The sequence below is a fragment of the Martes martes genome, assembly GCF_963455335.1.
Source record: "Martes martes genome assembly, chromosome: X".
Taxonomy (NCBI): domain Eukaryota; kingdom Metazoa; phylum Chordata; class Mammalia; order Carnivora; family Mustelidae; genus Martes; species Martes martes.
Window position 1 is genome coordinate 102,458,001 of NC_137897.1, and position 12,799 is coordinate 102,470,799.

The 12,799-nt window shown below is 40.9% G+C and overlaps 1 protein-coding gene across 3 annotated transcripts in view; it reads right to left on the bottom strand.

Moving 5' to 3' along the window:
* Positions 1-11,165: 11,165 nt before the first annotated feature.
* ENOX2 (ecto-NOX disulfide-thiol exchanger 2) overlaps positions 11,166-12,799 on the bottom strand; it is a 258,742-nt gene continuing 257,108 nt past the window's right edge. For all 3 annotated transcript variants that reach the window (XM_080794862.1, XM_080794861.1, XM_080794863.1), the window contains one exon: positions 11,166-12,689. In XM_080794862.1, the coding sequence (XP_080650988.1) occupies positions 12,558-12,689 (132 nt within the window). In that variant the 3' untranslated portion in view covers positions 11,166-12,557. The remainder of the gene's footprint in view (positions 12,690-12,799) is intronic.

The window sequence follows — 12,799 nt, forward strand, 5'->3', positions numbered from 1 at the left end:
TCATTATCCATCAGGGAGATTCAAATCAAAATCACATTGAGATACCACCTTACACCACGTGGAAAGTCCAAAATCAACAAGACAGTAAACAACATGTTTTGGAGAGGATGTGGAGAAAGGGGAACCCTCTTACACTGTTGGTGGGAATGCAAGTTGGTGCAGGCACTTTGGAAAACAGTGTGGAGATTCCTTAAGAAATTAAAAATAGAGCTACCCTTTGACCCTGCAATTGCACTATTGGGTATTTACCCCCAAAATATGATGTAGTGAAAAGAAGGGCCATTTGTACCCTAACGTTCATAGCAGCAATGGCCACAGTCACCAAACTGTGGAAAGAACCAAGACGCCCTTCAACGGACGAAGGGCTAAAGAAGATATGGTCCATATATACAATGGAGTATTATGCCTCCATCGGAAAGGATGAATACCCAATTTTTGTATCAACAGGGACAGGAATGGAAGAGATTATGCTGAGTGAAATAAGTCAAGCAGAGAGAGTCAATTATCATATAGTTTCGCTTATTTGTGGAGATTAAGGAATAACACGGAGGACATGGGGAGATGGAGAGGGGAAGTGAGCTGGGGGAAACTGGAGGGGGAGACAAACCATGGGGGAAATCGTAGGGGGAGACAAACCATGAGAGACTGTGGACTTTGAGAGACAAAGTGAGGGTTTTGGGGGGGGTGGAGGGTGGGGTAAGCCTGGTTGTGGGTATTGTGGAGGGCACGTATTGTATGGAGCACTGGGTGTGGTGCACAAATAATGAATTTTGGAATACTGAAAAAAAAAAAGTAATGCATGTTCAATAAAAGACATTTGGAAAACATAACAGCATAGAAAAAAAAAGCCCATCTGGAGACAGTCACTGCTAACAGTTGGGTATTTACTGTTCTTTGCATGTGTCCACAGACACATATACATATGTATTTACATATTTTAAGCAAAACTTATGCTGTCCAGATATGAAATAGCCTGTTTTTCTCAGTCAACAATAGACATATCATGAATATTTCCTGAATCAATATCAGTTTTAGTGGCTTCATAGTATTCTCTCAGCTCTTATTTTGGACATCTGGATTGGTTCTACTTGCTTACTATTAAATATCCTCGTTATAGTCATCATAGCCCTTTGCTTATTTCTGTAGGGACAGATTTCCAGAAGTAGAACTGTTAGAATATCGTATGACTACACTTTTTTTTTTTTAAGCTCTCTCCCTTCTGAAAGGTTTTACTGTTCACACTTCCACTAGCAGAGAGGATGTGCCTGTTTCCTTATGCTCAGGGTAGCATAAACTTTTGTATTCATTTTCATTTTTGCTTATCTTTCCCTTTTTCTTGGGAGTTTCTAGGGGACTTTTAGAACAAAAAGACTCAGCAAATCCTGCTTGCCTTATGGTCCTTGGCTGAGATCTTGGCATTCCCTTTTTGTCCTGGGCAGAGTGGTACCCTAAAGATTGCCCCATTGGACTACATGCAGTGCTGCTGTCCTGGGGCGGTGAAAAGCACAGTGTGCCTGACCTGCACCAGCGCATGTGCTGGGAGACTCATGAGAACCATGAGGCAGCTGCATGCAAGCAAGTGAAATTGATTGAGTCTCAGCTCCCAGCTTTGGGGTGAGCAGATGTCCCAGTGGGCCAGGTTCTTAAGGCTAAGAAGGGCAAGAGGCCTTGAGATTGGCTGTTAGATGCCAAGATGAGTATTAGTCCCTCAGCAGGGACCCAGCTGGGCACGGAGAGATGGAAAGGGAACTTGGAAGGCATTCACACTTCTTGGGACCTACAGCCTGTGCAGTCAGGGTATCATCCACCGGGAACCAATCTATGTGGATGTTGATGCCATGTAAACCTATCTGGTTGTTTCAGAGAGAAATGAAGAAGTAAAGGAGCCACTGAATCCTTCAGAGTGTGTGGTCTTCTGGACCAATAGCCTTTATGCAAGTGAGACGTAGGTGCTTCACTGTGAACCTGAGCTTGGACGTTTTTAATCCAGCCCACTGTCACCATGAATAAGTGTGGTGTGAGCAGCTTGCCTTGGGAGTCCGACAGGCTTAACAAGTCCCCTTTACTCCCCTGCAGAGGACAGCCTCAAGGATGGGCCCCAGCTTAAGTGGCTGGTGCTAAAGTCCCCGACTCTGACGCTGGATGCAGCAGAGAGTTACACTAAGGCAGCCCTGGAGAGTCTTATTTCGGACTGGCCTTGGGATTTGGTTCCTGTAGTAGGAATGATCTCACTTTGTCCTTGTGCTCTGCCAAATGAAGAAGGAGGGAGTCATGGGCCAACGGGGGGCAGAAGAAGTGAGTACAGTTGCTAGAGGGCTCATGTGGGCAGATGGAAGCAAAGTCTTTCTCTACCTGTGCCTCCCTGCACCCTTGTCTCTCAGGACTCCTGTGGGCCATAGGTCCTACACCGTCCCTGGCTTGCTAGCTTGAGAATACTGCAGATTCACTTTCTGAACACTGGCCATAATGCAGTGGTCATCAACCTCAGCCAACACAGGCTGACAGACCGTACAATTTTCCCCGCTATCTCAAAGTAGAGCATTCCTATGAAACCGTTCATAAGCTGCAATGATGTAAAGCAAAAAAGCAATTACCATTTCATAAAAGTGAAAATCCTCTTTGGATATCTTTCACTTAAAGCAAACAGGACCTAGGGTAGGTATTTTGTAAAAGAAAAGTGGCATAAAGCCAACTTTCAGATCACGGGAGAAAGCTGTATCATGACCCTACTTGGTTCTGTTAGGTGAACAAGAAAGAGAAATCTAGTTAGCACTGTCACATCTCTCTGGCTGTCCTCCTTATGGGACTCAGAGGTTGAGGGGTTTGTGCCCAAGGTTAGTGGGCTAGTGACAGAACCAGGAAGTCCAGTTCTCCTGACATAGCTGCCTAATAAACCATGTTGCCTTTTCAAGGTCATATTTCTTACTAGCATATTGGGGCAGAGGTTGGAGAATACTGATCCATGCTGTTAGGACAGCAGAGAGGCACACACCTTTGGCCCCTTAGACAGCTGAGATTCAGAGTAACATCCCTGCTAGTGGTTCTGTGAGCATCTCTTAGCCCCGGTGTTTCTAGAATGGTGAACCTGGGTGAGCATAGGGAGTCAGGGCTGCCAAAGGCTGGTTCTAGCCATTTAATGAGGAAGGATGTTTATGAGAGAATCAGCCCTTTCACTGTTCTTTGTACTATTAAATTAGTGGGAAGAATGTTCTTTCCCAGAAGTTTTATTACAACTAATGTTCTTAGTGGCCATATGGAATCATAATGGCAAGGCCAGCACAGGTCTAGAATCCTCTGTTTAATTGCACAGGAAATGATGTAAAACATCTTAGAAACATTCTCATTTAAAACGATTAAAGTAAAAAGATTTGTATTGGAAGGAGTGTGTTTCAGTTACCTGGTAAATTCACTTAAATTCTCAGATGTCTTCTCTTGCTGAATAAACAAGGCATGATCGTAATGCTGGCTTTACGAAGTGCTGTTTTGTGTGTGTGTGTGTGTGTGTGTGTGTGAGAGAGAGAGAGAGAGAGAGGAGGGAGAGAGAGGAACAAGAGCTTATTATGTGAAAAACACTGAATTCCAGGTTTTTCTCTCTCAGACTATATGGTTTTGGTCTAGAGTGTAGAACATGTTCATTAATGTATTAAAACACACCCACACTCTTGATTCTTTGAGTTTCTCTTCAATATGTCATATTTATCTTTGCATCTCCCATTGGCTGGCAGTGTGTTGGACAGAAATGTTCAAGTGCTTGAACAACCTGTGAATTAAAATGTTGAGTTTCAAATCTTGAGGTCCAGCCACAAGAAACACACTGTTTTACTGGTGTTGGGACAAAACAATTTTTTTAAGGGAATAAGATAATGTCATTCTTTGTTTCTATTTTTTTTTTTTTACCATGTTTAGAATTTGTTGCCTTTTTATGATTCCAACCACACATTGGACAGATGTCTTCAGGGACTTCTCTCCAACAACTCCCAGATCCCTTTCCTGTGCCAGAACTCATGGTTTGGAGACTAACATCTTGTGAGAGCATTTGGCTCATTTTCTCCTAAATGCAGTTCTTTGTGTTTGCTCACACTGAAGCTCATTTGTTACTTCTTCACTTGAGGGACCTTTCTGCTATTTATGCATTGCCTTAGAGTTTCACTATTTCAAAATGGGCTAAGAATCAGTTTCTCCATTATTTATGAAATGTATTGCTTAAAATATATTTCTATTGAATGAACATATATAGAGCTTACTATGTGATGGGCACTGTTCTAAGTAATTTATAAATATTAGTGTATTTATTGAAATTAATCCTGGCCCCACTTTGGGAGCTCTCACTTTGTATTTCATCAACCTCAAGATTGTGGGTAGAATTTAGGAAGCATGTGAACTTGGATGGAAATATTACACTTAGATTTTTCACTAACCTCTAACTGAAATGTAGCATTTTCTTCCATTACAAATGCAGGCAACAAAGTAAGGGGTTCAAGGTATCTGTGACTTTTTCACCAGTATCATGGATACCATTGTATCATAAGTTATCCCAGGTTTCTTGAAATATTTGTGTTTATCACTACTTCAAAATTACAGTAGTTATTAGGCCTGTCATTATGTATTGCTATTTAATGTGTTACAGAAGCACATAAGTTACTATATCACAAATGTGTTTTGGTAACTTATTTCAATATAGTTGGGTTCCTTTGTATTTTTTTTCATGCATTTAAAAATGTTATTCTCATAAGGGGTTCATGGACTTCACCAGACTTCCTAAGGGTCCATGGCACTGAAAATTGTTAAGGACATCTACTTCCTATTCTCTTACCCATACTAGGCAGAGGCTGAAGATGAAGTAGCATAGATATTGGGAGGACTTGGGTACCCTGCGTTTTAATCCCAGCTCCACCATCCACTTAGTTGTGTGACCTAGGGTATGGCTCCTCATCCTTTTGATGCTTGTTTTCCTCAGCTGTAATAATGGTGGGAGAGCCATCCATCCCTGCTAGCTCACAAGCTGTTGTGAAGATCAGATGACATAATGTCTGTGTACAGGGTTGCTCTGAAAACACTCTGAAACATGATATAAAGTATTTCTTGAGGAATATTAATGAGTTAAGATTGAAGAGGTCTGGTGCTCAAGATGGCTGTTGATAAGATCTGGAGTGAATGCAGTTAGGTAGAACAGTCTTTAATACGTCCTGCATCCCATTTTCCACCCAAGATCTGAGATCATCTTCATAAGGTTCTGGGCTTGGGTCTCAATGCTCACATGTGGGTATAATCAATCCCTTTTCCTTTCTTCCATTGCCCCAAGTAATGGCTTCAGAATGCCTTTGATACCATCCACCTGGATAAAAAGTCAGAGAAGTTGAGATCTTTAAAGCTTTCCATCACACTGAAAGAATAGGATGATGTTATGGATCTTGGGATATGGGAGAGAAGATAAGGCCACACTGGCCTCCTCATTAATGGGATTATTATCCCATTTAATTATCATCCACATTGATGGGATGTGGTCTGTCCTGTGAGAACAGAGAGAGTGAAAGAGAGCGAGCATGGGCAAGGGGAGGGGCAGAGGGAGAGAGAGAAGCAGACTTCCTGCTGAGCAAGGAGCCCAATGTGGGACTCAATCCCAGGACCCTGGGATCATGACCTGAGGCGAAGGCAGATTCTAAATGACTGAGCCACCCAGGCGCACAACATACAATGTTGTATTAGTTTTGGGTGTACAATATAGTGATTCAACACTTCCATTCAACACCCAGTGCTCATCACAACAAGTGCCCCTCTTAATCCCCATCGCCTATCTAGTTCACCTCCCACCCACCTGGGAACTATCAGTTTTTTCTCTATGGTTAAGGGTCTGTTTCTTGGTTTATCTCTCTCTTTTTTCATTTGCTTACTTTTTTGTTTGTTTCTTAAATTCCACGTATGAGTGAAATCATATGGTATTTGTCTTTCTCTGATTGATTTCACTTAGCATTCTACTCTCTAGCTCATCCATGTCATTGCAAATGGCAAGACTTCATCCTTTTGTGGCTAAATAATATATTCCACTGTAAGTATATACCACCTCTTCTTTATTCATTCATCTTATCCATGGATATTTGGGCTACTTTCATAGTTTGGCTATTGTAAATAATGCTGGTATAAACATAAAGGTGCATGTATTCCTTTGAATTAGTTGTTTTGTATTTTTTTGGGTAAATACCCAGTAGTGGCATTACTGCATCATAGGGTAGTTCTATTTTCAATTTGTTGAGGAAGCTCCATACTGTTTTCCAGAGTAGCTTCACCAGTTTGCCTTCCCATCAACAGTGCAAGGGGATTCCTTTTTCTCCATATACTCACCAATATTTGTTTCTGTTTTTGATTTTAGCCATTCTGACAGGTGTGAGGTGATATCTTATTATTGTTTGGATTTGCATTTCCCTATGATGTGTCTGTCGGCCATCTTTGGAAAAACGTCTTTTCATGTCTTCTGCTCATTTTTAAATGGGATTATTTGTTTTTTGGGTGTTGAGTTATATCAGTTCTTTATATATTTTGGATACTAATCCTTTATTGGATATGTCATTTGCAAAATCTCCCATTACATAGGTTGCCTTTTACTTTTGTTGACGGTTTCCTTCACTGTGCAGAAACTTTCTCCTTTGATGAAATCCCAAAGCTCAGTTTCACTTTTGTTTTCCTTGCCTCAGGAGACATAACCAGGAAAATGTTGCTATGGCCAACATCAGAGAAATTATTGCCTGTCTTCTCTGGATTTTTGTGGTTTCAGGTCTCATATTTAGGTCTGTAATCCGTTTTGAGTTTATTTTTGTGTATGGTATAAGAAAGTGGTTCAGTTTTATTCTTTGGCATCTAGCTTTCCAGTTGTTCCAACACCAGACCTAAAGACTCTTTTCCCCATTTGATATTTGTTCCTGCTTTGTTGAAGATTAACTGACCACACAATTGTGGGTTTATTTCTGGGTTTTCTATCCTGTTCTGTTGATCTATGCATCTATTTTTGTGCCATTACCATACTTTTTTGATCACTTTAGCTTTGTAATATAACTCAAAGACTGGAGTTGTGATACCTCCAGCTTTGTTCTCCTTTTTCAAAATTGTTTTGACTATTCAGGGCTTTTTGTGGTTCCACATAAATTTTAGGATTTTTTGTTCTAGTTCTGTGAAAAATAGTGTTGGTATTTTGATAGGGGTTGTATTAAATGTGTCGATTGGTTTGGGTGGTATAGACATTTTAACAATATTTGTTCTTCCAGTCCATGAGCATGGAATGTCTTTCCATTTCTTTGTGTCACCTTAAATTTGTGTCACCTTCAATTTCTTTTATCAGTGTTTTATAATTTTCAGAATACAGGTATTTCACCTCTTCGGTTAGGTTTATTCCTAGGCATCTTACTATTTTGGTACAATTATAAATGGGATTGCTTTCTTAAGTTCACTTTCTGCTGCCTCGTTATTAGTGTGTAGAAATGCAACAGACTTCTGTGCATTGATTTTGTATCCCAGCAGGTCTCATTCTTAGGTTACTCCATGGCCTTATAGGATTCCTGACACTAGAAAGGTAGCTCTGCTGTCATCAAAGCATTATTAATATTATTATTAGTTGAATAATAATTATAGCTATTTTTTAAAAAACTTTTGCCAGGCAGGGTTAGTACTGGGCACTTTGCATTGAGCAAAGCCTTAAGAATGACACTTTCAGGGAAATATGCCTTCCATTTTATAGATGAAAACCAAAGGCTCAGAGAGGTTAAGTGACATTGTTAGGAGGTGACCTTGGACACCATGGTATAATAGAAGAAGCATGAACTGAAGCCAGACAGATTTGGGTTCAAATCCTGGGCTTTATCCCCACTAGCTATGTACCTTGGGCAAGTAGTTTAACCTGTTTGAACCTGTTTTCTCCTCTTACCATATTTCAAGTTTCTTAACATTAGTGAAGCCTTCCATGATGTCCCCCTGTAGTACCTTGTGACTATGTCATTTAGCAGGCATCCCCACCAGAGTGTAAACTCTTCAAGGAAGAGGTCATGTTTTGTTCTCCATTGAATTTCTAAGAGTTGTACATATAAGGTACTTTAAATGGCATGTGAATGAACAATGCGGGTCTTATTGTAATACCAAATAGGTTGATATGAAGGATAAATAACATATTGGAGCAGTAGGAAGTTTTAAGTTTCCAGTCGGACAGACTAAGATTCAAATCTCATCTCTGCTTCTTAGAAACTTAAGCAAGTTACACTACATCTCAGAGTCTCTGATAAAATCTAGGATAATATATTCACAGTTGTAGTAAAAATAAATAAATCTGTCTCTGCCTCTCTAGATAGAGATACACACACACACATATACACCCACGTCACTGGTTAAGTAGGAATTACTAATCAATGTTAGCTTATATTATTAGTGCATATGAATGTAGTTTGTATAGAGTGCTACACAAATACTCATTTAACAAACATTTATTGAGCATCTACAATGCACCAGGTTTTGAGATGTGAGAGTGAACAAGACAAATGAGGACCATACTCTCCTAAAATTTATACTCTGGGACTGGATGTGGGGGAATGTATGGGGGCACAGAGAATAATAATTCAGGTCTCAAGAGTGAGCCATCATTACCACCTTATTCACACCATTGACAGTTGGTCAACACTGAATATTTTTCATCCTGAGCTTTTATGGTCTTGGCTACCGGGTGAAGGATTTAAGTCCACCATGTTAAAGCCTACTCTTCTAGCTCCTTGAGGGCAAGCACCAGGCATACTCCTTTTATATGCCATAATGCCTGGCAGGGTGCCTGGGCCTGAATAAATGTTTGGAAGATCTTTGAACAGCTGTTTTCCTTCTTGAGGTTCGGCAACATGATGTAGCTCCACAATTCCAGGTGTGAACACAAAAACATTTTTCTTAAAGTGAGGGTAAGGTCATAGCTTATAATGAATTTTGGCTGAATCATAATCATAGTCATAACTCTTTATTGTGAACTCACTAAGGTCCAGGCACTGGCTGGGCAATTTGCACATGCTATCTTGATGACTCTACCACTCAGACAGGTACTGTTTCTCCTTAAATTTACCCATAGGGAAATTGAAGCTCTCATTGTGCCTGTGTAACTTGACACACAGGCAGGAAATGACTGTAGGCAGCAGGATAGCATAATAGGTGCTCAGCAGATGGTAGCAAGTGTGGTGAAAAGTGAATCTGGCTCTATTTGAGAGACTGTCCAAGACAGAGCTAAGAATCCCAAGGGCTTACCCAGTTCCAGCAGGTGAGTCAAAGGTCTTATATTTCTATGCTCTCTTTTCAAGGGATATAGTTTATTCTGTATTCTGTGAAAAACATAAAGTTTTGGGCCCAATTAAGAACAAAACATAGGTAAGTGCTTAGTTTGCTCCAAAACCTATTTCATTTTCACTAAGGGCATTATAACAAGCAACTTGGTAGTATTAAAGAATCAGAACTAGAGATGTCACAGGACTAGGAAGAGAGATAAAACAACCATTTGTAAAATTAAAAAATGCTTCTATTCATTATTATCTGGAAAAAATCTAACTACTGAATCTCCTAAAAATAACAAACAGTAATATTTCAAAATTGGGCAGAATACAGAACAATAATTAGAATAAATAGCACTGAGCATTTGTAAGGCAAAATGGCTTCATTAATATAGTTCTATAATGGATGGAAAGAATTGTGAGATAGCGTGTGCTGCAATTTGATTATGTAATATAATGCAAATGGATTTTATTTTTAAACATTATGACAACTCTGGACTAGCATAGTAGGGTTCTCCAAAGAAACAGAACTAGTGGGATGTATACACACACACACACACACACACACACAGATTTATTTATTTATTTATTTATTTTTTTTTTTTAAGATTTTATTTATTTGACAGAGAGAGATCACAAGTAGGCAGAGAGGCAGGCGGAGAGAGAGGAGGAAGCAGGCTTCCTGCTGAGCAGAGAGCCCGACGTGGGGCTCGATCCCAGGACCCTGGGATCATGACCTGAGCCGAAGGCAGAGGCTTTAACCCACTGAGCCACCCAGGCGCCCCCAACACACACAGATTTATTTTAAGAAATTGGCTCATGTGGGGCGCCTGGGTGGCTCAATGGGTTAAGGCCTCTGCCTTCGGCTCAGGTCATGATCCCAGGGTCCTGGGATCGAGCCCCGCATCGGGCTCTCTGCTCAGCAGGGAGCCTGCTTCCTCCTCTCTCTCTCTGCCTGCCTCTCTGCCTACTTGTAATCTCTGTCAAATAAATAAATAAATAAATCTTTAAAAAAAAGAAAAAAAAAAGAAATTGGCTCATGTGATTGTGGGGGCTGGCAAATTTGAAATTTGTAGGGCTGGCCAGCAGTCTGGAAATTCTGGCAGGTGTTAAGGGTAGTCATGAATCCAAAGGCTATCTGGAGGCACAGTTCCTCTCTCCTCGGAGGACTTGAGGTCTTTAACGGATTAGATGAGGCCCAGCCACATTATGGAGGACAATCTGCTTCAATTCAAAGTCTACCAGTTTCAACGTTAACGATATCTTTTCAAACATGCCTTCACAGCAATGTCTAGACTGGTGTTTGATTAAGCAACTGGGCACTGTAGTCTAGCCAACGGTTGACACACAAACTTAACCCTCAGAGGCAGTGTATTCAAGCAGGCTGGGAGGAGTACACCTGGACAAAATGGGCGGGAATCATAGAAAGAGACCGTTTGTAGCACAAGGAGATTAAGATAGCAAGGGGTCTAGGTGTTAACAGTTGCTTTAAAATTTGTTGGTTTAAAGTGTCATGGTATTTAAGTTATTTAAATAAGAACTAGTTGGTAAGTGGCAAATTTGCCTTGATTTCAGAGAGATTATTAAAATAAGGCATTCAAGGCCCTCTGTGATTGACAAATCAAAGCCTTCTATAATGCTGATGACGGGGAGAATGCTTCCAGGAGGGGGCTAGAGTAAAAATAATCCTAGCTCCCTGCTCCTGCCACAGCTGGGTACTTCAGGGGGAAGCGAGCTTTCTGGGAGACTGAGCTGCTGCGGGGCCCTATTTCAAGTTGTCAAGGCGAAGGTTTAGCATCTTCTTTCAACATCCTGGTACTCCAAAGGAGAAATTGAGATGATTCACTAAAGGACTAGAGAAAAGTAATTCAAAACAGAACACCAAGCTGAGGTATAAAAAAGGAATATTTATCTTTCAAAAATACAACTTTGAACACTACTGACGTCTCATTACAAAGTCTTTTCCTGAAATACTCTTCATTGGCTTTGCTTACTTAGTACATTCTTTTATTCTGAATCAAGACTCAAGGGAGGGCATGCTTGTGTTACTTTAAGCACTAGTAACACCACAGAAGAAAAGATAATCTGTGCCTCAGGATATTAGCCCCAAATCTTCATCCTTTCTCTTTTGTTTCCATCAAGGAGGACTTCCTGACTGGTCCACATACAGTTTGCCATTGCAATCTGCTGGTGGGCACCATAGAACTGGAGGTGCCCCCAGCCATCGGTGCTCCAGGAGGAGCTGAGTTCTTTGCAGGAAGCCTCACGCACCCAGGTTCATTCATTACCAAGAATTTTCTACTAATACTCACATCAACTGTTTGCAAACATTCAGCTTGAAGTGAACATAGTATTTACAGCGGTACACAGTTTGCACTTCAACACGCTGACGGCAGAAGAAAAGGGACCAACAGACTTCGTAAGAAGGCCAGAGGGAAGGCATTAAAACGAATCCCTTCTGCTAACTTGTTTGTGTACGTGCATGTACACAATCACACATGTGTGTTTTAATTCACTGAAACTAAACATGCCCTCCTTTAAAAGCAGACTATTTACAAGGTGATTCTGAACAGCACAAACACATGCCAGTCATACTGGACACTTGCTTTCTGTGACTACATCTAGGTGTTTTTAATCTGATATATTAGAGAAAATAACTTTGGAACATTTATCAACTTTTGGTTCACAGTAATTTTGCAAAAAGCCACAAACCATGCTTTCTCTTTTAAAAGAGGAGCCTGGTCAGGCACCTTCTAGAAGATGCTGTGTTATTCACTTACTGGCTTACTGGGTATTGGAAAGACCATGTCATTTACAGAGTACCCAGTGCTCCTCTCATTCCTCTTAGCAGTAGCAACATTAATGCGAAGAGAAGTTTAAAACACAAACAAATCACATACAAATAATCAAAACATTTCAATTAACAGTGTTTTAAAAAATACCAAACTCTAGGACAGTAGTACAGACACTGAAAATACTCCAAATACTCTTTAGCCTCAGGCCTTTTTCAATATCACTAATAAAAGACACAAGCCACTGACAGAAGGGGAGCAAGTTACAGCGCTTGAGGGTTTGAGTCCATGTCTTTTTAGGGCCTGTAGCTCGAGGTGCTGCTCTAGGATCCTTATTTTAACTCATAAGATATTCTGGGAATGACCCAGCAGATTTAAAGCACTTTCACTTGAAAACCATTGAGAATACAAATCACTTCCTTGACGTGTCTATGGCACATTTCTTTGCAGGAGCCCAGGCTGTGAGGCCGCAGCATTCAGGTCAGTTTCAGGCCAGTTTCAGGCCCTCGAAGCCACAGAACTTCCACCTCTTCTCCAGACTGGCTCCGATCCCGGTCATTTCCTGCCTGAAGGTGTGCTGCAGCCTGCTCATGAGACATTCCACATCGCTGGTGCAGATCTACGGGCCAGACAGAGAAGCTTCACTGAGAAGCAGTTCTACTAGCCTGTGGACAGGGCCCCCTGAGCTTCCCTTGCACGGATTTTGTAATTGCTGTATGTAGGTAAAAA